General features: G+C 34.0%; 2 protein-coding genes across 3 annotated transcripts in view; one reads left to right on the top strand and one right to left on the bottom strand.

Annotated features, from left to right (window-relative positions):
- Nucleotides 1–176, bottom strand: part of MTRR (5-methyltetrahydrofolate-homocysteine methyltransferase reductase) — a 35,423-nt gene extending 35,247 nt beyond the window's left edge. The window contains exon 1 of the mRNA XM_051969835.1: nucleotides 98–176. The gene's annotated coding sequence lies outside the window, so the exon portion shown is untranslated. The remainder of the gene's footprint in view (nucleotides 1–97) is intronic.
- On the top strand, nucleotides 63–22,604 carry FASTKD3 (FAST kinase domains 3). 2 transcript variants are annotated; one of them, XM_051969836.1, is made up of 7 exons: nucleotides 63–156; nucleotides 1,600–3,068; nucleotides 3,772–3,857; nucleotides 10,416–10,590; nucleotides 12,140–12,209; nucleotides 13,983–14,097; nucleotides 17,173–22,604. In XM_051969836.1, the coding sequence occupies exons 2-7, from the start codon at nucleotides 1,643–1,645 to the stop codon at nucleotides 17,266–17,268; spliced, it is 1,968 nt and encodes a 655-aa protein (XP_051825796.1). In that variant the 5' UTR covers nucleotides 63–156; nucleotides 1,600–1,642; the 3' UTR covers nucleotides 17,269–22,604. The 2 variants fall into 2 exon arrangements, with proteins under 2 accessions (XP_051825796.1, XP_051825797.1); XM_051969837.1 differs by lacking the exon at nucleotides 63–156 and adding an exon at nucleotides 274–375.
- Nucleotides 22,605–23,871: the final 1,267 nt, after the last annotated feature.

Raw genomic sequence — 23,871 nt, 5'->3', positions numbered from 1 at the left:
AGCACTATCTCACCCGGAACCCATTCATGAAGCATTTATATCACTGGGATTGTAAAGGGCAGCCAATTTGAAGTAGCTACGAAGTACGCATGCCTACCTTTTTTGTGCACGCCTCTGGGATTTAACCAAGAAGAGCAAACCTCAGTTAGGGCTAAGGTAAGATGGAGGCATTGTGGGAATTGTACACAATTTCATTGCCTTGTGGGAAATGTAGTTTTTCCGTACGTCCTATTCCACTCTGACTCACAGTTTGCGAAACAAGGCAAGTCGGGACTTAAGGGAGGGGCCTGGCGGAAGAGGACTCACCGGGACAGTGCACGTGCGTTAGTGAGGTTGTGCGCAGGCGTAGGTTGCCTCCGGATAGTTTAATTCTGAGTAAGTATGGAGCTGGTGTCAAGGTTTTGGATTTTCTAACTTTTCAAACGTTAAAACCTAAGGTAGAGAATGAAGTCATTGTGGTGGTGGGATGTTAGTTACCGACTATACATTTTCCTTCACTCCCTCTTTCTGCCCATGCTTTAAATTCCCCGTTTTCTCCTCCCTCTGCTTTCCTCTAGACCACGGCTTTTCAAACATTCCACTCGCGACCCATTTTGGCCTGAGAAATTTTTATCCATGTATATAAAATAGTTATAAAAATCAAATATTTACCCATAACAAACCAGAATTTCGCGACTTCCCCCATTCCCCACCTTTCCCCTCCCCTTTCCCCCCCTCACACACACACACATTCAGTTACAGGTCACGATCCACAGTTTAAGGAACTTTGTCGCGCAGGGGTCCTTAAGCTTTTTAAATAGGGAGCCAGTTCACTGTCCCTCAGACTGTTGAAGGGCCGGACTATAGTAAAAACAAAAACTTTATTTTGTGGGCTTTTAAATAAAGAAACTTCATAGCCCTGGGTGAGGGGGATAATCGTCCTCAGTTGCTGCATCTGGCCTGCAGGCCATAGTTTGAGGACCCCTGCTAGAGTCTAATCAGTCCTCCCCTGTTCCCAATAGAAGAACACTTGAAGGTTTGCCTATACATTCTTCACATTTTATGTTTTGCATTGATTTATACTAAATTGGGTCACTTTGAAACTTATCAGAAGCTGATAATTGATAAATTCATGAATTTATTCATGAATTCATTGACGTTTTAAAGACAGTTGTGATGTGAGGAATAAAGAGATGGATCTGGAATCAAAGAGATTCAAGAGCAAATTCTGCCATTTTGATCAAAAAGCATTTATCAAGCTTACCAGGCAGGTTAAAGGGTAGTTACTGGGGATACAAAGAATACAGTAGTACCTACTCTTAGCCCCATTCATGACTTAGCATTTTATCTTCATTTTTGTTATGGTACCTATATTATGTACTACACAGAATTATCAGGAGGGTGACATGAAGTAACACAGGGAAGGTACTTTTTAAGTCTTAAAAATACTATTCAGGGTAAGTATTATTTTATTTAGACCGTATGTTCACTTTTATTTTCACATTTCCCCTCTTGCAGAAGACTCAGTAACATAAATATTGAACGGCATATTTTGTGGTTATGTGGAAGTTTCTGAGAAAAATTTTACACTATGGCTTTATGTTCTTGTTTTTATTTTAGACTGTGTTCAAGATGGGAAGCTGATCCCATTCCGTCATTCCCCATGGCCTTGATTACTTTACCCAGATCCCATTTTTATTCATCTAGTCTTCAAACTTGCAGAATTTTGACTTGCTTGAGAAAATATTTGAGCCCTGATAACAACAAAAGCAGAAAAGTCATATGTCAGGGGTATTTTTCCCCACAACAAGAGCAATTCAGAATCTTTCATCATGCAAACTGTAGGAAGCATCACTCAGAAAAAGAGAGTAAACCTTACTCAGTTGGATTGGTGTTTTTCCAAACAGCAGCTTGGGACAGGTTTGAACAAAGTAATGGTCATGTGGATCATCAGAGGTTTTATAAGGAACTAAATAATTTCACTTCATCTGACCAGGTGTTAAAATATGTAACCACACTGGAAACATTGTCAGATACTATGGCAGCAGCAGCTTTGTATCGGGTCTCTGAAGTGGAAAAAGAGAAAAGTGGCCAAAAAATTCCAAAAACAGTTTTGGAGAATGAAATCTTCAGAGCATTATGCTTTCAGTTTGAATATGAGTCCACAAATCTGTCAGATACTGGTCTGGTGACTGCTTTGCAAGCTTTGACAGGACTACATGTGGATCCCCAGAGTAACTTACTAGTAAATCTGATAATGGAGTGTCAAAATCGGCTTCAACAGGGTCACATGACAATTCATAATCTTTGTATTCTTGGAGAATGTATGGTTAAACTCCAGAATCCAAATTGTGTGCTCAAAGAAATTATACTTCAACTTCAAGGTCAAAAATTGCAAGAATGTACACCTGAGGAGATAGTGGCAATATATACATTGCTTCAAACTGCTTTTGGAGAAGCGGTTCAACATCAGGACTTCTTGGATCAGTTAAACAACCTCTGTATTTCATTAGTTTATAAATTTAGTCCTACAGTCACAAGCCAAATATTGAATGCCTTGGTGACTCTCAACCAAACTCAAGCTTTTCCTTTGGTTGTAAAGCTTTGTATACATTCAGTAAAATTTGTCTCTCATTTTACCAAGGAAGAGCTAGGAAAAGTTTTAGAGGGTTTCATACATTTTGGTTACACAGACAAATTTTTCACACAAGCCCTGGAAGAACATGTTTCCACACGTTGTCTCACTATGCATCCTGAATCTATCAGCAAAGTTATGCAGTACTGTAGTAAAAAATCAATTCTTTCAAAACCCATCTTTGATGCAGTGGCAGAAAGTTTTGTTTACCAAGCTGAAATATTCTCCACTGTTCAGATTTCTCAGTTGATCACACCTTTTGGGAAACTCAATTACCTGCCCCCAAATGCTTCACTTTTTTTTAGGAAGCTTGAAAATACAATAAGAACTCGTTTTAAATATTTTCCTCCTCAAGCCCTGTTGAATCTTCTTCATTCCTGCACCCTCATTGGTCACCCCCCAGTCAATTATGTGGCAAAGTTATTTAGTCCATATTTTCTTCAGAAATTACAAGGTAAGCTATTCACAAATAACTTCTTCCATCATGAAAAAGCATTGTTAGTTTTTAGTGCAAAAAGGTTTTGTTCAAAAATACTTTGAATTGAATAAGGAATTATCTTTCGTAAGTGGGGAGCATGCCTCAGGTTCCATATGTATATTCCATTTTTCTGTTGAGTCTTAGTATTTGTGAGATACTTGGGCCTAACTTTCTAAAGTGATATATTTGAAACTGAAAAGAATCTTAAAGGCCATGTACTTTTTCATTTTACAGAAGAGAAAATTGAGACCAAAAACGTATAAGAATTTGCCATAAGTCACAGAAGTAGTAAGTAGCAAAATCAATGAGTCAATCATTAAGCACTTGATATATGCCAGTCACTGTGCTAATAATTGGCAGTAGGGATACAAGGAAAGGCTCACATTTTAATAGAGACAACAAGCAACTAAAGGTATATAGATATATAATGACATTAATTATTTTATGACTTTTATTAAGAATAGATTTAAAGCCAGGAATTTTATTGCTTAGAATTAACTTGATTGAAAGAGCAAGCTACATTCAGCTGTTAGACCATTCTCTGTTTAACCTCATAAAAATTCACTAAGCATATTTTATAATAAGTTACTGAATATACTTTTCATCACTCGCAATTTCTTAGTTTTGGCTGCATTAGAACTTTTAAAAATAACTTGATTTTTGATAATTTTCATTTCAGTTCAAGAATTGGGTTTAAGTAAATCAAGTCTAGCCCAGCTGACCCAGCTTTATTTAACAGTGGTCTTGGAATGCCCCTTCTATAAGGTAGGTAATTTCACATTCTCCATTGGCAATCTATTACATTGGTTTAATGGATCATTTCACAACTCCACCAACAAGCCATTAGCGTCCCAATTTTCCCATATCCCCGCCAAATTTAGATAATTGATCATTATCTTTTAGGTAATTGATCATTATCTTTTCCTGTCATCTTAGCCAATCTAAGAGGTGTGAGGTAGTAGCTCAGAGTTGATTGATTTAATTTGCATTGCTTTAATCAATAGTGATTTAGAACGTTTTTCCATATGACTATAGATAGATTTAATTTTGTTATCTGAATATTGTCTGTTCATATTCTTTGACTATTTATCAATTGGGGAATGTCGTGTTCCTATAAATTTGACATAGTTCTTTATATATTTTAGAAATGAAACCTTTATCAAAAACACTAGCTGTAATGATTTTTTCCCAGCTTTGTACTTCCTTTTTAATCTTGTTACTGTGGTTTTATTTGTGTAAGAACTTTTTAATTTAATGTAATCAAAGTTGTGCATTTTACCTTTCAGGATGTTCTATAGTTCTGATAGGATAATTATCCCTTGCTCTTCCAATTTTTTCATGTATCTTCCTTTATTCCCAAATCATATACCCATTTTGATCTTATTTTGGTCTGGGGTGTGAGATGTAGGTCTATGCCAAGTTTCTGACATTATATTTCAGTTTTCCCAGCAATTTTTGTCAAATAGTGTGTTCTTCTCTCAGAAGTACAAGATTACTATAGGCCTTCATTATTGTATCATTTGTGTCTGATCTACCACTCTATTTCCTATTTCTTTCTTTCTTTTTTTTTTTTTTTTGCTGAGTCAATTGGGGTTAAGTGACTTGTCCAAGATCACACAGCGAGGAAATGCTAAGTGTCTGAGACCACATTTGAACTCAGGTCCTCCTGACTTCAGAGCTAATGCTGTATCCATTGCATCATCCAGCTGCACTCACCACTCTTATTTTTTAGCCAGTACTAAATGGTTTTCATGATTGCTGCTTTATAATATAGTTTTAGGTCTGATACTACTAAGTCACCATCCTTTGGATTTTTTTTTCATTAACTCTCTTGATATTATTTAACTTTTTGTTCTTCCAGATGAATTTTGTTTTTATTTTTTTCTAATTCTATAAAATAATTTTTTGGCAGTTTGATTGATATACACTTAATGTACCAATTAGGCAGAATTGTCATTTTTATTATAGTAGCTTGGCCTACCCATGAGCAATTGATGTTTTCCCAATTTTATTTAGATCTAACTTTATTTGTGTGAGAACTGTTTTGTAATTGTGTTCATATAGTTCTTGGGTTTATCTTGGTAGGTAGACAACCAAATGTTTTTTGTCTACAGTTATTTTAAATGCAGTTTCTCCTGTCTCTTGATGCTGGGCTTCGTCAGTAATACATAGAAATGTTAATGATTTTAGTGGGTTTATTTTATATCCTGCAACTTTACTAAAGCTGTTCATTGTTTCCAGTAGGGTTTTGGATGATTTTCTAAGATTTTCTAAGTATACCATTATATCATCTTCAAAAAGTGATAGTTTTATTTCCTCATTGCCTATTCTAATTCTTTTAATTTCTTTTTCTTTTCTTATTGCTAAAGCCAACATTTCTAGTAATGCTGAATAATAGTAATGATAATAGGCATCTTTGTTTCAGCCCTGATTTTACTGAAAATGCATCCAGCTTCTCAAACATTACAAATAATGTTTGCTGTTGGTCTTAGAGAAATACTGTTTATTATTTCAAGGAAAGCTCCCATTACCCCTATGCTCTCTAGTGTTTTTAATAGAAATGGGTATTGTATTTTAATTAAAACTTTTTTTTACATCTATTGAAATTATCACATGATTTCTTTTAATTTTGTTATGATCAATTATGTTAATAGTTTTCCTAATATTGAACCAGCCCTGCTGGTATAAATCCCATTGAGTCATAGTGTATTTATCTGCTGACAAGTTGCTGTAATCTCTTTGCTAATATTTTATTTAAAATTTTTGCATCAGTATTCATTAGGGAAATTGGTATGTTATTTTCTTTCTCTGTTTTAGCTCTTCCTGGTTTCAATATTAGTACCATATTTGTGTCATGGAAAGATTTGTGAAACATCTTTACTATTTTTACAAATAGTTTTGGAATTAATTGTTCTTTAAATGTTTGGTAGAATTCACTTGTAAATCTATCTGGCCCTGGAGATTTTTTCTTAGAGAGTTCACTAATGGTTTGTTCAATTTCTTTTTCTAAAATGAAACTATTTAGGTAGTTTATTTCCTCTTCTGTTAATCTGGGCACTTTATATTTTTGTAAATATTCATCCATTTTAATTAGAGTATCAAATTTGCTGCTTTACAGTTGGGCAAAATAGCTCCTAATTATTGCTTTAATTTCTTTTTTTATTGGTGGTAAGTTCAATCTTTTCATTTTCGATGCTGATGATTTTTTTTCTTTCCTTTTTCTAATCAAATTTACCAAAGGTTTATCTATTTTTTTTTTTCATGAAAACAACTCTTGGTTTTATTAGTTCAATAGTTTTCTTTTTATCAGTCTTTCCTTTGAGTTTCGAAATTTCTTTAGCTTTTTTTTTTTTTTTTGCCTGTCTAATCCATTGAACTCTTCCTTCTCTATTTTATTCATGTAACTATTTAGAGATATAAAATATACCCTAAGAATTGCTTTGGTTGGGTCCCATAGATTTTAGTATGTTGTCTCATTGTTATTCTCTTAAATGAAATTATGTATTGTTTTTGTGATTTGTTGTTTCACCCACTCATTCTTTAGAATTAGATACATTTCTTACTGGTTTTAGTCTATCTTTCCCTGGCCCTTATTGATATAATTTTTATTGCATCATGATCGGAAAAAGAAGCATGTACTATTTCTGCTTTTCTGCATTTGATTTTGAGTTTTCATGTCCTAGTACAGTTTAGTACAGTTTTTGTGAAGGGCCATATACTGCCGAGAAAAAGGTTTATTCATTTATGTCTCTATTTAATTTTCTTCAGCGGTCTATCATATGTTGGTTTTCTAAGATCTTATTAACCTCCTTTGTTTTTTCTTGTTTATTTTGAGAGGGGATTTTGATTCTGGGGGGGGGGAAGATTGAGGTCCCGCACTAATATAATTTTCCTATTTCTTCCTATAACTGTCAATATCTTCTCTAGGAATTTATATGTCTATAACTTGGTGCATATACATTCAGTATCATTATGATATTGTTTTTAAAAAAATTTTTCCTTCAAGACAGTTGCTGTTAAGTGACTTGCCCAGGGTCACACAGCTAAGGAGTATCAAGTTTGTTTAGTTTGGTCTGAGGCCAAATTTGAATTCAGGTCCTGCTGATTTTCATACTCTATCCACTGCATCATCTAGCTGTCCTTTCTACTTCATTGTTTATGGTATTCTTTATCAAGATATATTTTCCTTCCTTATTGCTTTTAATTAGCTCTGCTTTTATTTTTGCTTTATCTGAGGTCAGAATTGCTACCTGTTTTTTTTTTTTTTGTTTGTTTGTTTTGGTTTTTTTTTTTTTTTTTTTTTTTTTTTGGTTGTTGTTTTTTTTTTTTACTTCAGTTAAAACATAATTCTGTTCCAGGATTTTTGTATTTACTTTGTATTTCTCTCCATCCCCTGTATATACTTTTGTTCTTTCTACCTTGTCCTTAGTAGTGATTTTTTTTTTAATCCACCCCATCCTCTACCTTATCTTCTATCACCCTCTCCCCTTCTTTTACCTTTTTTTCTAGTGATTCTGCCATCCCTTCTATCCTGTCCCTCCCTTTTCCTTTCTCTTCTTCCTCCTATTTCTTTATAGGGTCAGATAAATTTCTATACCCAACTGAATGATTAAGTAATTACCTTTTTGAGCCCAAACCGATAAAATCAAGCTTCATACCCCTCTCCACTTCCCTTATTGTGCCTCTTCATGTGATCTAATTTGTCCTATTATACTTCCCTTTCCTTTTCTCTCAGTACAGCCTTTTTTCCAGCCTTAATGTCTTTTTCTTTGATATTATCACATCAGGGACCATTTATAACCACACCCTCTATCACTGTGGTGCTCTCCCCTCTGTCTACATAGTAATGTCATACTAATACATTACTATTAATGTAGTAATACAGTACTACATATTGTATGTAATGTACATACAGCTTTCAAGAATTACAGATACCTTTTCCTGTCTAGGAATGTAAACAGTTTAACCTTTAAATAATATATACTTTCCCCCTGTTTACCTCTCTCTGTTTCTTTTAAGTCCTGTATTTGTAGATTACATTTTCTATTTGTTTTTTTTTTTTTACTTCAGTTAAAACATAATTCTGTTCCAGGATTTTTGTATTTACTTTGTATTTCTCTCCATCCCCTGTATATACTTTTGTTCTTTCTACCTTGTCCTTAGTAGTGATTTTTTTTTTAATCCACCCCATCCTCTACCTTATCTTCTATCACCCTCTCCCCTTCTTTTACCTTTTTTTCTAGTGATTCTGCCATCCCTTCTATCCTGTCCCTCCCTTTTCCTTTCTCTTCTTCCTCCTATTTCTTTATAGGGTCAGATAAATTTCTATACCCAACTGAATGATTAAGTAATTACCTTTTTGAGCCCAAACCGATAAAATCAAGCTTCATACCCCTCTCCACTTCCCTTATTGTGCCTCTTCATGTGATCTAATTTGTCCTATTATACTTCCCTTTCCTTTTCTCTCAGTACAGCCTTTTTTCCAGCCTTAATGTCTTTTTCTTTGATATTATCACATCAGGGACCATTTATAACCACACCCTCTATCACTGTGGTGCTCTCCCCTCTGTCTACATAGTAATGTCATACTAATACATTACTATTAATGTAGTAATACAGTACTACATATTGTATGTAATGTACATACAGCTTTCAAGAATTACAGATACCTTTTCCTGTCTAGGAATGTAAACAGTTTAACCTTTAAATAATATATACTTTCCCCCTGTTTACCTCTCTATGTTTCTTTTAAGTCCTGTATTTGTAGATTACATTTTCTATTTTTTTTTTTTTTTAATAGAAATGATTGGAATTGAAGATCCATTGCCTCCCCTGAAAGATGATACTTAGTTTTTTTGAGTAGTTAATTCTTGTTTGTAACCCCAGGTCCTTTGCCTTCTAGAATATGGTATTCCAAGCCCTCTGATCTTTTATCGTAGAGGCTGACAGATCCTGGGCAATCCTGTCTATTTCTCCTTGATATCAGAATTGTTTTTGTCTGTCAGCTTGAAGTATTTTTTTGTTGATATTGTAGTTTTGAAATTTTGCAACAATGTTTCTTGGGGCTTTCCTTGTGGGATCTCTTTCTGAAGAAGATTGATGGATCCTTTCACTGACTATTTCCCCCTCTTGTTTCTAGAATATGGGTACATTTTTCCTTCATGATCTTTTGAAGAATGCTATCCAGATTCCTTTTTGGTCATGTCTTTTAGGTAGACCAATAATTTTTAAATTGTCTCTCCTGGATCTATTTTCCAGGCTGGATGTTTTTCCAATGAGGTATTTTACATTTTCTTCCATTTTTTCATTCTTTTTAGTTTGTTTGATTCTTGATGTCTCATAATATCATTAGCTTCCATTCGGCCCATTCTAGTTTTTAACATGTGATTTTCTTCAGTTAGCTTTCGTAACTTTTTTCCATTAGGTTGATTCTAATTTTGAATTTATTTTCTTTCGTGGATTTTTTTTTTTTTTTTTTTTTTTTGCTTTCAGCCAATTGTATTTTTTAAGGAATTGCCTTCCTTTTCCAAGCTATTGACTCTCTCTTGTATACCTCTCATTTTTTTCTTCTCTCATTTTCCTTTTAAAGTCTTTTATGAACACTTACAAAGAGTCTCTTTGGACTTGAGGCCAATTCATATCACTCTCTTATTTTTTTCTGGATATTTTGTCCTCATCTGAGTTGGTGTTTTGGTTTTGTAGTAGTTTTCTATTGTCAAGATTCTTTTTTCTTTTTCTTGCTCATTTTCTTTACTTTTCTTTTGGTATTTTCTCTTTTTATAAGTTGTTATGGTCAAGCTCTGCTCCTGGGCTAAAGGGCACACTGTCCCAAGCTTCTTGTGTAGCTCTGAGCCTTGGCTTTGAACACGAGTCCTTGTATTTGCAAGGGGTAGCTTTGTCTGCTGTTTGTCTGCTCTTTTCAAGAAATGGTCTGTTTTCTCAGCGTTTACCTTCTGAGCTGTTACTGGGAACTGCTTTACTGGTTTGTTCTGTTACTGAGCCAGGACTCGGGGTCTAAGCTGCTGATCTGTTGTGATTCAAACCCTTTTATTGTCTTTCCCAGACTCTGTCATAGCTGGGCTGAACACCCCCAGTGAAACTGATCTTTCTTGAAGTTTTTTCAGACTATGTTGAGCTGGAGAGTTGTTTCATTCTATCAGAGGCTTGGTTTCATATGGTTTTTTGAGGGAAACTGGGAACAGCTTCTTGGCTTCACTCTACCATCTTGACTCCACCCCAATAACATTATTTTATTAAAGTTCTTCCCTAATTTAAAAAGGTTTGTTATATTTTATTTTTTGTGTGTATGTTTATAATTTATAGGGTCCTAAACTGCTTCAACAATATCAAGTGAAATCATTTCTTATTCCACCTTACCTCCTGGAGACTCCCATGGATCTTCATCTTTATAAAACTGTTAGTGCTGCACTAATTCATCTTTTAGAAGGAAGAACATATTTTGCTTCAAGAGTCTCAACACCCTATTGTTACACAGTAGGTAAGCTAAAAATCTGTTTATTACCTTTTTGAGATTTCAATAATCCTATTTTTAAATAAAGACCATATATAAAACTACAATAAATTCAAAACTTCCTCAAGAAACTTATATCAGAATTTAAATACATTTTAAATATTTATATTGAGAAAGATTTTAAGAGAAGAGGAAAAATAAAATCAAATAGATGAACAGTTTGCTATTATGAGAAGCTCTTTCCTTGAAGTACACCTTAACCTGCAGAAAGTAGTCTGTATCATACTGTGGCAATGAAATAACATGTGCATTACACCAACACTATAGGGAAAGAGAATGTACAAATCTCCTGTATTGCCATGAAATCTGAGGATCTATAGTCAAGAAGAGAATTAGTGCTACATGTATAGTTCTCAAAATGTGGTATATAACACGACATAAACGGATGCTTCAGGGTGTGGTTGACCATAAAAATTAGAGTCAGGCAGCTGGGTTACCTAATAGGTAAACCATCAGTGTTAGTGCAATGTTACATAAAGTTTGGGTGATAGTGTATTAATGATAATATTGGGAAAACATTATCTGAAATCTCTTGTCATAGAATGATAGATTTAAAGTTGGAAGTAACTGGACCTTGGAGGTAACTGAGTTCTACATTTCCTATTTATTAGAAGTTGTACTATAGCATAATTGTGAGGGCTAGTAAATATACTGTGGGAAGTGCCAGTCATATAATAATGCTACTTTGCTTTCTATGCTTTTGTAAGCATAGATTTTTCAAATCTTCATCTAAAATTTGAGGTCCTTGACATAGTGGATAGAGAGCTGGCCTCAGAATCAGGTAGATGGTTCAAATCACACAATTGAAATATGTTACTGATTTCATTTGATTAGTAGAATGAAGAAAGCGTCTACACTGGGATTTCTCTGTACCAGTGGAATCACAAGTAAAACCAGTCTCTTACTCTCTAATTGGACTCATTTGAGTGTTTCCTTTAAGATTTGTAATGGGAGAGGGGAGAAGAAAGTGTGATGTGATTTTAATTACAATCCTCAAAACCTAAGATTCATACCACTTGCTTTAGTGTTGCTAAGACTAAACTAGAATACATAACTTATATTTATAAAGCACTTCATTATTTGCAAGAGTTTAAAGGATTTGCTCTGGATCCAACTGATCCAGAAGTATCTGAAGTGGGATTCAAATCTAAGTTTTCCAAGTCTAGTACTCTATTCCCTATGACAAGCTTTCTCTTTGACTTCCAGACAGCCTATTAGGGCTAAGATGCTAAAATAATGAACCTTTTGGAAACAAGAATACATTGTGCTTCAAGAATATTGATACACTTTTGTTAAATAATTACTTAAGCTTTTTTTTTTTTTAATGGGCTCCATATAATTTTTGCAGCATTGACTTATTTAATCAATGTTATATTAAAATTTTAATATTCATTTGTTTTGCTTATATCTTTAAAGCCTTCAATAAATAGAATTTGGAGACAAAAATAGCAAAAATACAATAATATTTGTGATAGTATATCTGTGTGAAGATATTTTCCTTTTTTCTCTCACACAGATATTGAGATTAAACTAGATGAAGAAGGATTTGTATTACCTTTTGCAAGCGATGAAGATGTGTATAAAAGGTAAAGAAAAGGATTGTTGTCACATAGTTGTCATATACCTTTTAAAAAATATATTTTCATGCTAATATAATTGATGTCTTATGCTTTATGTAATTTTTAATTAACTCCATATCAATAATTTTTTTCTCATCAGATCTCAGAGGCGATCTTTGAGATAAATGGGATCTCAGAAGTCTTTAATCTAGCCCCCTAATTTTATAGGGAGAGAAATTAAGATTCCAAAAACTGATTTAATTTGCACAAATCACACAGCCAATTAATGATAAATTGAGATTATAAGCCAACAGTCATGACTTTTCTTTCTGTTTTCTTCATACTTATTTAATAGCTCTCCTATTTTAATCATCATAGGTAGTAAAAGCCATTATGTATTAAATAATGTTGCTTTTAATCATTAAACATTAAGTTCTTGTTATATGTCGAACACTATACTAAGCTGTGGTAAATCAAAAGTGGAATAGTTCCAGTCTTCAAGAAGCTTGTATGCTAAATTCATAATTCTATATTTTCAAAATATTGGAACTGTAGCTACATCTATATTTCAATATAAATTGACAGTTTAACATGCTTAAATAATGAATGCTGATAATTTTCTGCTAAAAAGTTGAGCTAGGTTACCCAGTGGGTAAAGCATCAGCTTTGGAGTCAGGAAGAATTAAATTCAAATTTGATTTCTGATACTTTGCTTAGTTGTGGGTCCCTGAGCAAGTCATATAATCTGTTTGTTTCCTCAGTTGTAAAATGAAGATAATAGTACCTACCTCCCAGCTTGGTTGTGTTAAGGACCATACCTAGGTGAAGGGGCAGGTCATTTCTCCTAGAGCCTCCACAGCTGTGAATCATAAACTTGAAGGACTTGCAAAGCAGCCTTCGAAGATGTTTCTTGTGGATTGGGAATGAAATAAATTGGAGGCAAGAGGGAAAAAGAGAGGTCAGAGAACGCACTGCCTGGCAGTCTCCTTGTATCATCATCATCCTCTTACATGAAGAGATCCATTCTACAAGTCTGAGTTAGACCTCCCACAATCACTGGCAGGTGGCTCCTATGTCACAACAGGTTATAAAGATCAAATGAGATCTATAAAGTGCTCATTACAGTGCTTGGCACATTACTAAATACTGCATAAATGCTAACTATGTTAATTGTTATTCTTAAGGGAAAACCAAATATGTGATTTTTCTAGCTTAGTTTTTAGTGATAAAAGAACTCATTAGCTTTTGATCTTATATTTCTTTTTTCTTTAATTTTTTTTATTATAGCTTTTTATTTACAAGTTATATGCATAGGTAATTTTACAGCATTGATAATTGCCAAACCTTTTGTTCCAATTTTTCCCCTCCTTCTCTCCATCCCTTTTCCCCGATGGCAGGTTGACCAATACATGTTAAGTATGTTAAAGCATATATATCCTAACAGTTATTTTGCTGTGCAAAAAGAATTGGAGTTTGAAATAGTGTACTAATTAGCCTGTGAAGGAAATCAAAAATGCAGGTGGGCAAAAATAGAGGGATTGGGAATTCTATGTTATGGTTCATAATCATCTCCCAGAGTTCTTTTGCTGGGGATAGCTGGTTCAATTCATTACTGCTCTATTGGAACTGATTTGGTTCATCTCATTACTGAAGATGGCCACATCCATAAGAATTGTTGATCTTATATTTCAACACAATTCTAAAATGATATTTTTATTTAAATGTGATTAGAAATTCATAACTTTATAAGCAGTCATTTGGTTTTTAAAAAGTTAACTATCATATTTATTTGATGTCCAGATTAGCACTCTGCATTGATGATCCAAAAAGATTTTGTTTGAATAGCCACAACTTACTAGGAAAAGAAGCTATTAAACAAAGACACCTACAATTACTTGGTTATGAAGTTATACAGGTATGATTTAACATTTTTGCTGCTAAAACTTATTTTAAAATTATCTCATTGAAAACGTTAAATGGAACTCTTTAGTAACCCAAGAAAGTCACTTCAAATAGGGGCTTATTAAACTACCATAAATAATCAGTTTTAGGTAAATACAGATGAAGTTTTATTTATAAACATGTGCAAATTGAATTTTTGTTGAATTACATTTCCTCCTTCATTGTGTTGTATTTTTATAGAGATCTTTCCATATCTGAATGATTTTTACTTGAGAACATTTTGTTTGCTCTTTATATCGTATCTTTTCCCCTAGCATTTACATGTTGTACAAGAAAGTGAACCTTACTTTTATGATATGAGAAATTGTCCCAAATTTGTCGTTTTCTTAAATGTTAGAATTATTCATTTACAAGAGACTTACAAAAGTAGAGCTAATAGTAGTATTCTTTATACCGTCTCTTGTTCCACCTTAAAATTCAACTACAGAGGATAGCTAGGTGGCATAGTGATTAGAGCACCAGCCCTGAAGTCGGGAAGACCCGAGTTCAAATTTGGTCTCAGACACTTATACTTCTTAGCTCTGTGACCCTGGGAAAATCACTTAATCCCAATTGCCTTAGCAAAAAAAAAAAAAAAAAAAATCAACTACGGAGATAACTTCTATGAATACTAATTTTTTTCTGTTAATTTTTCTAAAATTAATTGGAATAATAGAATCACTAGACCCATTAAAGCTATTAAACCTTACCCTCACTTAATAGTTTGCCCATATTTTTTAAAATAAATTTTGTAAGAGCTAGAATATTCTGAATGTCAATAGTGTCTATTCTTTGATGAGGGTCACTATCTGGTTACTGAAATATAGGCTAAAGTAGGATGTTTAGGGTCTCTATATTATTAATAGAGCTTTTTAACTAATATCTGTACATCTCTCCATTCACAGAACATCTCTGTTCTGTGTCTTTTCCATTCCAGATTTTTCTTCCTAAAATACTTCTCCATCATGTTGCAGTTACTTACTGTCTATAGAAGAAGAAGAATAACTCACAATAATAAGTCAAATTTATCTAGTGCAAAACTCTTTGCAAAAGATAGATTCCTTGGGTTTAATCTTTCAGGGTGCTCATAATAGTCTATTGGATTTTCCAGTCTCGTCTTGCACTGCTGCTCTTTCCTCAATGACTACTTTATTTTATCTTCTATCCTACATTCATTTACTTACTGTTCTTTTTTGTTGTTCCTCACTCATACCTGCAGACTATCTGAGATTGTAATTCTCCCTAATCACCTCTACCTCAAAAGAACCCTGGCTTCTTTCAAAACATAACTCAAGCCACTTCATTAGTGCTCTTTGGATTCCAAAATTACTTTTAACTTCTTCTATGTAGTGAGTCTGTCCTGCGAACCAAGAAGACCTGAGTCAACCTCAGGCATACACTGAGTGTGACCCTAAATAATATCTTTTTTTTTTTTCTTTTTCCTGAGGCAAGCAGGATTGAGTGACTTGTCCAGGGCCACACAGCATTGTGCCACCTAGCCCTGCAAGTATCTTCTTAACCTTTCAAGTGCATAGGCAACTCTTTAAGACAGTAAGATAAAGTTCCTGACCTCCAGAGGTAGAGGACATTTTCTTATATTAATGGAACCAAATGACAGGCTAAGACCCAATCTGTGTTTTAGTCCCTGTATTCTTATCTACTACAATAGAACATAAATATCTTGAAGGAAAGGTGATTGTGTTTTTTCATTACATCCCCCAACACCGGCATTTAGTTGATGGTTTAGAAATACTTATTTTATTGAATTAGGCATACTAATCTTCTCATTATCATCAGAATTTATCTTGTACTCTTGTTCTTTTGATCATGCTGTTCTCTTAAATACAGTGCGTCCCACCTGGACTTCACTTCTTCCTTTCCTATGCATATCTAAATTTTCTTTTTCCTTCAAGCATATCTGATCAGTTTCCATTAAGCTTTTTTTTGACCAACCTAGAACAACGGTATCTTTTTCTACTTTCAAATCCTTTCTTGTTACTATTTTTATATGTTTAAGCCTTACACTCACAACTAATTGTAAATTTCCTTAAGGAAGGAACCATAACTTATACTTAAAACTCCCATAGTTTTTTGCACATATTAATTAACAAATTTTGTTAGTCAGCTACTATGTGTGGTACTCTGCCTGCTGCTGAGAGTGTACATAGAAAGAATGAAACAATCCCCACTGGTAGAGGGCATATTCTCTCTCCCCCATTTTTTTTCCTCCCCAGTTTTTTCCTTTTGACTTCCGTCAGTCTGCCCTCTTCTTTTGCAGCCTCTTCCCCCTTTTTTATTCCTTTTATTTCTGTTCTCCTTTCTATTAGCCTCTCCCTTTCCTTTACTCTTTCCCTAGAGGATTTATTCTAACAGCAGAAAATAACATATATGTACATAAATATATACAACATTAAGTATAAAGCGACTAAATGAAAATATATACCAAAAAAGCTAAGTACTAGGTAGTTTAGGAAAGAAGGTATTAGCATTTGAAAGTATTTGGAAATGCTTCCTTTGGATGATGTGTTGATCTGCATCATAAAGAAAGCAAGGAATTATTTGAGAGTAAAAGTGAAGAGTCCCTTTTAAACATATTACAAAAGTAAAGAGATAGAAAATGGGATGTTTTATATGAAGAACCAAGGGAAAACCAGTTTAGATGAATCACAGAGTGAACGAGTGGAAATGTGACACTGGGAAAGATAAGTGGGGGTCCAGGTTGTATATGTCTTTGAAAGCTAAACAGGCTAGCGATATTAGGAAGCCACTGGAGTTGAGTAGGGGAGTCACATGGAAAATTACTTTAGCAGCAGTGTCTAGGATGATTATAATGTACAGGGAGTGTATAGGGAGATTAATTAGACTGTTGTAGTAATCAAGCGGAAGTGATGAGAGCCTGAACTAAGATGTTTGCTGTGTAAGTGGGAAGAAAGGGACATTCACCAGTAAATATTAGTTGATTGCCTAATAAGTATTACTGTTTCAATCCTGTCACCTTGACATCCTTCAAATGGATTAATTTTTGGCCAAATACTTATTTTTTCAACAGATTCCATATCATGAAGTTGAGATTCTCCCATCAAGATGCGAAGTAGTGAAATATTTAAAGAAAAAAATATTCTCTCACAGATACAGATTTTATTGATTACAAGATTGGAATATTGACTGCGTACTTGGTGGTAAAAACAGTTTGCATTCTGGTGGTGACTAATTTGAACACTTACATACATACATACAGAAAAAAAAAAAGAACAATTTGTGAATTATTCTGAGCCAATTTATTAAAGTTTATATCTATCAACAGTTTTCTAGTTCCTAATGATTCAGGACATTTCTTTGTTGCTGCAATGTGGCTTAATAATTTAAAATATTTTTGTAATGTAGCACTGATATCATCAATTCATGTTAATTTTTTTGTATTATGTTGACTTCATTTTTTAGAATAAACTAAAGAAGTATAACAAAAATAATGATCTTATTTTGTGGTAGGAATACTAGAGTCTCTGACTCTTAGGTGGAGCTAGTTTTCTGCTAATATATAAGGAATCTGTCTTTGAGGTCTAGAGCTATTGATGTAACTTCCCAGTTGTTTGGGCCATAAAAGGTCCATTCCACAATGAGTTAGTACCCTTCAGATTTGATGAATGTTCATCAGCCATATAAAGCAACACTTTTGAGTGGAAGCAGTTCATTTAGAGAGTGACAATGGAGGCTATATCTACCTGAATCAGTACCGTATCTTTGCTGAATAGCTTTTCTATGATGTGACCTAAAATGTGTTTGTGTTATTTCTTCTGATTGGAGAAAATATTTAATCGTCTTTAAGTCATTAAGTTTTTTCATTTGGGAAATGTTCAGTTCACCAGTATACTGATCCAGAAGGATGAGAACTATAAAGACCATCAGATTTGGCAAATAAGAGATCACTGTGTATTTTTGAAAGAGCAATTATAGTTGAGTAATGACATTACAAGCCACATTACAAATGGTTAGAATCAAGTAAAAGAAAAAGAAATGTAAGCAGTGACAACTTTATTTTTGCACTTTGAAAATCTAGCTTTTATTAGTATTTTTTTTTTCTCAGTGGCATTTTATTTTTCCAGTTATGTGTAAAGGTAGTGTTCAGCATTTATTTTTGTAAGATTTTTGAGTACCAAATTTCTTCTGCTTTATTGTCCCTTCCCTAGATCTTCTGAATAAAATAAACACTGGAAAAGAAGGATAGAGAGACTTAAGGAGGAAAGAGGTTTAGAATAGCTTCTGTGAAACTAATCAATTAGAGAAATAAAAATCACTTTGCTGCATCAAGGCACCTATTGAGGATAGTTAATATCATGTATAATGTATCCAATCAGCAGATTAGTGGGACTTTTTTTTTCTTTGCACTTATGGGAGTCATCCATAGCTGAGGTTTGGCAAAACACAAACAGGAACATAGGGTAAGGGAGCAAAGTTTTCAGTATTCCAGGAACAGCATAGACTTGAAATCACTATTGAGAATGGAGAGAGACAGATTAAATCAGAGCAGGAGAAAAAGCTTGAGAGAGTACTGAATCTGGGAGGGACTGGAGATCTCAATGAGAGACAAGTAGATGTCAAAGGGATGAAGCATAGGGAGTAGAGTCTGGGAAATGCCAGATTTTTCACTCATAGCTGTAGGAAGTATACAACAATCTTTATGTGTAGCTGAAGTGGAATGAAGAATTTATCTTAAATGAGGCTTAAGAATATCTAAGAAATTGCGAGACTAGGGATAGCTACATGAATATAAAGTCCCTGAGCGTAAAGGCATGAATTGGGGAGAAGACAGTGTTAAGTCAGGTTTCAAACTCCTTGGAAAAGCATGAAAAAAATCCTGGACAGGTCAATATATTACAACTTCGCTAATTTGGGTTGAAAATTTTACCTGTGTGGACTTCAAAAAGTTACTGAGTGAAGGAAACAAGGGAGAGACTGCTGAGTGAAAATGGTGGGGCGAGGATTCCCCCTTAAAAACTAGTGTGATAGTTTGAGAGAAGGGGATAGCTAGTGCTGAGAATGTTAGTAAGAAGTGCATTGCAAACAGAGGGTTTTGTGTCTCTATATGAACTAATAGCTAGCAAATTTCTCTTCATGGAAGATCTCTATGTAATGAGAATTCCAGGGGGCACAGTGGAATCAGTAAGGTTAGACTGGGAGATGAGTGGAAGGAGGGAGAGGATGTCTTAAGGAAAGTCATGAGGAAGGGATAGGGGAAATTTTCTTCTAAATGGTTCCTAATTGATTTCTCTAGGAATAGAGAGAGAAACAAGAATCTCCATTGCAGTGGTAAAGGGTAGTAGATTGTGAAAGAAATTCACAATTTTCCAAGAAATTTTATAGAGAGAGCTAATTAAGGCCTACGTCTCTTTCTTCACCTGAGAGGCTTGTGATGTGGGGAGAGACATGGGAGGAAAGGAGATATTTGTGGTCCCTTCAGCTGTCAGAGGGTATTGGTGGACAGCCAGACCTGAGTCGGTTTGGTCTGTATCATCAGACCCACCATTTTTTTTTAATAAATGAGAACAAGAGAATCAACCAGCACATTGATAGGACATGCAGTGCAAATCTATGGTTCACTTCTTGTATTCAGTAAAGAAAGTCAATTTCTTATAATTACAAATTTAGATCATTAAATGATGAATACACAATAGCTTTAGAGTACCTCCTATTTTTGCTGAAGGAGTATGAAAAATATTTTTCTCCAGAAAAGTTTAGTTTTATAATAAATGAACCACAATTTAAGCTTATGAAACATATATTCATTAACTAATGGTGTATATTTAAAACCTTAATCTTAAAATTAAACAAGAAAAAGCAAGAGATACAGCCAGCTGATAAAGTAGAATCCATCTAGACTGAATCATATGAGAAACTGGGTAGATGCCATTAAAACACTTAGCAAGTTAAAATATTCTATTATTCTTTCTAAGCAGTAGATGGTGCTGTTGTTTAAAAGTTCACCCATTGAGTATTATAATTATGCCATACCATAGATGAAACACCAGAAAATTATAGGTGCATGTTTAAAAATTAGAACTCATTTTCCCATTGTCTCAATTCATAAATTTAGAGGTATGCCATCATTGTTTCAGATTTACCTTAAAATGGAAGTTTAGATATATAAATTGCTTTATACTTTTACCCCTTTTAACTCAAAATTTTAAACTTATTTGACACTCTAGGATGAAACCTGCTCTAGTTACTCTCTGTACATACTGGTATAATTCTGGACCCCATTTTTGGGAAAAAGTATTGAGCTGAATTGTGTTCTGAGGAGGAAATCATGATGATTGAGGGACCTCAAAACCATAAGGTCATATTTCTCATTTTACAGATGAGAAAGCTGAAGCTCTGAGAGATGAAATATTGGCCCAAGATTATAAATGTAGCAAAACTGGTATTTGGATTGAGGTCTTCTAAATTACAAACCACTACCTTTCCTGATGTACTGTCCTGCACTTAACAAACATTGGATGAAAGAACTCGGATGTCTCTCCTTCACAGGACTTGGGGGTCATGTGATAGCCATATTCATAAAGAAATCAGAAATGACCACTGAGTTGTAGTTGTGTATTGTTTTTTAAATGTATTGTGCTTTTTGTATTCCATAAGCTGTTAAGTAGCTAAGCAGATAGAATTTAGGAGTTGAAGTCAAAATGGCCTGGATTTTAATCCTGTCTCAGAAATTTAGTAGGTGTGTAACCTTGAGCAAGTCACTTAATCTCTCTCAGCCTCAGTTTCTATAACTATAACAGTTTCTGTAACAGTTTCTATAATGGGGATGATAATCATAACAGAGGGTTGTTGTAAGGGTAAAAAAACACTTTGCAAACATTAAATCACTACATAACTGCTGGCTATTTGCATGCTTGTCGTTTCTTCTAGGTCTAGGTGGAATCTGAATTTTATCCATCTTTGTAGTACTTCTTAGCACTAATAGAGTGCTTTGCACTTGAAGGGTGCAAAATACTGCTTAAATGACTGAATTACAAAAGGTAAACTTAGTTAGTTGAAAGACAAGGTGTGAATACTGTAAAATGTTTTTTTTTAAAAACACTCCTCAATTCATTTCTAATCTGTTTTATATAACTATTTCAGTTGGCATGAAAATTTTCTTTGTCTATAAAACATTCTTGCTGAGATTCATTCTATCTGTTCCTTAGATAGCAAGAAGCTGTTGGATTTTACATTTCATTAAAAACTTGGGTAAACCTAATGTACTATGGTTATTTATGCAAATAATGTGCCTTTCCTTTAAAACATTTTTACCTATCAAAAGCAAATTCCAGTGCCAAAATTATCATTACCCAGAATTTGAGTAGGGTAAAACATGAATAAGTGGAAAAAAGAGACTAACTGATAAAACCCTTTTGAGCTTTTACAACATTCCATATAAGGTATCTAAAAGGGATGTGATTTTATAAAATCATGTAGTCTAAGTAATGTACATTCCTCTAAGTATTTTATAAAACTAAGACTTCTTTGTTACTTGAAACCTGTAATAGTAAATAAATTTTTTTTTTTTCAAAATGATTCTAAGGTTTTTAGCATTAGTTCATTGTCTGGCACATAATAAACACTTTGTAAATGCTTATTGACTGGTTTCACTTCTGCCTTTCCCCCAAAATTAGCAAAAATGTCAAAAGATGGGAAAGTCAATGTTAGAGAGCTAATGGAAAAATAGGTACATCAATGAATTATTAGAAGAATTGTGAATTTGGACTACTATTTTGCAAAGCAATTTGGAATTTTGCAAGTAAAGTGACTAAAATGTATATAAATATTGACTTAAAATTTCATATACTTCAAGAAGGTCATAAACAAAAGAAGCTTCATGTATGCCAAAATATTTATAGCACTTTTTTTTTATGGTAGAAAATAACTGGATATAAAGTAGATGTTCACTTGGAGAGTGGCTAAATTGTTTATGTATGAATGTTTGAGCTATTAGTGTGCTATATAAGAAATGACAAACACAATGAATATAGAAACGGATTTAAAATGAACTGATAAAATAAGGGAGGAAATCCATGATACTACAAAATGGTAAGTCGTTTAAGTTTGCTGGTTGGGAAAAAGTGGGATAGAGTATAGTATTAGAAAAGCATAGAGGACAGGCTATATGCAATCTGTTTTGTTCCATAGGGCAAGACTAGAAAAGAAGATCAGGGCTTACTAAAAAGAAGAATTAAAAAGTAATCTGATCATTGAAAGTATCAAAGCAGTCTTGCCTGCAGACAGGTATGTGGAGGAGTAAGGCTTTGCCATGAATTCAGGAATGCCAATACACATCACCTAGTACTCCCTTATTTGTATGGCAGGGGGCTAGTTAATGTGTGGGTATGTGTATATGGGTATGTGTATATTCTCAAGGAAAGATGCAGCATGAGGGACAAGATGTATGTTACCTGCCCTTGAATTGGAAAAATGTCATTATGTCAATAAACTTTTATTAAGCACCTACTATGTGCCAATCAGTGTGCTAAAGTGCTGGGAATACAAAGCAAAGTAAGAGTCCTTAAGTTCCTTACAATCTAATGATGGATACAGCATGTTGACAACTATTTACAAGCTTTTTGTGGAATAAGTTGGAAATATCAATGAGGGAAAGTATTAGAGAATTAAAAAAAAAAAAAAAAAAAAAAAAAAAAACCTGTTGTAATCTGACCAAGGATAAAACTGAGGACCCTCTGGAAAACAGGAAGACTAATATCCCAAAGGGCCTTTTGACACTCTCTCCACAATACTATGAGGCAGATGTACTACAAGAATCGCTATTCAGGTGGTTTAGAACATCTGACTTTTTTTTTTTTTTTTTTTTGCTGTGGCAATTGGTGACTTGCCCAGGGCCACACAGCTAGGAAGTGTTAAGTTTCTGATTTCACATTTGAACTCTGGTCCTTCTGACTTCAGGGCTGGTGCTTTATCCACTGCGCCATCTAGCTGCTCGAGAAAGTTTGACCTTTTTTAAAAGGAGTAATCACTTAATCTGGTATTTGATCACGTAAGATTAGCCTAAGTAGACAATTTAAAAATAGAAATAAAGTAGCCAAATGCATTAGTAGAGGCTAGCAGAGTAGTGTTACAGGGGCTGACATCTAGGGAAGCTTGAGGCAGTGGGAGAAGCTCTGAATGATGGCTAAAGTAGAGATCCAACAAGAGGTCAGATTTGGAGGCAGAGTTTCTGCTTAGGAGCCATAGAACTTGTCAGAAAGGTGATCTAGTCACAAAACATGGAAGTGGCAGAATGTAGTGGAATAAGGGCTGAATTTGGAGTCAAACTATAAGGGTTCAAATTCTTATTCTACAACTTTACTATATCATGACTTTCAGCAAGATATTTAATTAGTTACTGATTCCTAAGCATTAACTTTATCACCTATAAAATAAAAGAAATGGACCTAGGTAATCTAACTCTACCTTTGCGAGACCAAGGACCCCTTCAATTCATCTAGGCTATGATATAATTTCTATACTTCAGGCTTTTCCTGGATGTTCACTGGTTTGTCCATTAATAGAACCTTAAATTTACAGTAGGGAGGAAGGGAGGAATTGACCCCGGTCATACATTTAACTCCTATGGAGTTAAACTCCTTCATTTTGTAAAATAACCATAGGTTTTAGAAATGGAAGGAACCTTAAAGATAATGAATCTTCTCTACTTTTCTCATGTTTACAGATAAGAAAACTGAGATTTAGAGGAATTAAATTACTTTACCAAAGTCAC

The sequence above is a fragment of the Antechinus flavipes genome, chromosome 1 (genome assembly GCF_016432865.1).
Source record: "Antechinus flavipes isolate AdamAnt ecotype Samford, QLD, Australia chromosome 1, AdamAnt_v2, whole genome shotgun sequence".
Taxonomy (NCBI): Eukaryota; Metazoa; Chordata; class Mammalia; order Dasyuromorphia; family Dasyuridae; genus Antechinus; species Antechinus flavipes.
The sequence above is the reverse complement of the archived record's forward strand: the minus strand, read 5'-3'. Positions and strand labels throughout refer to the sequence as shown.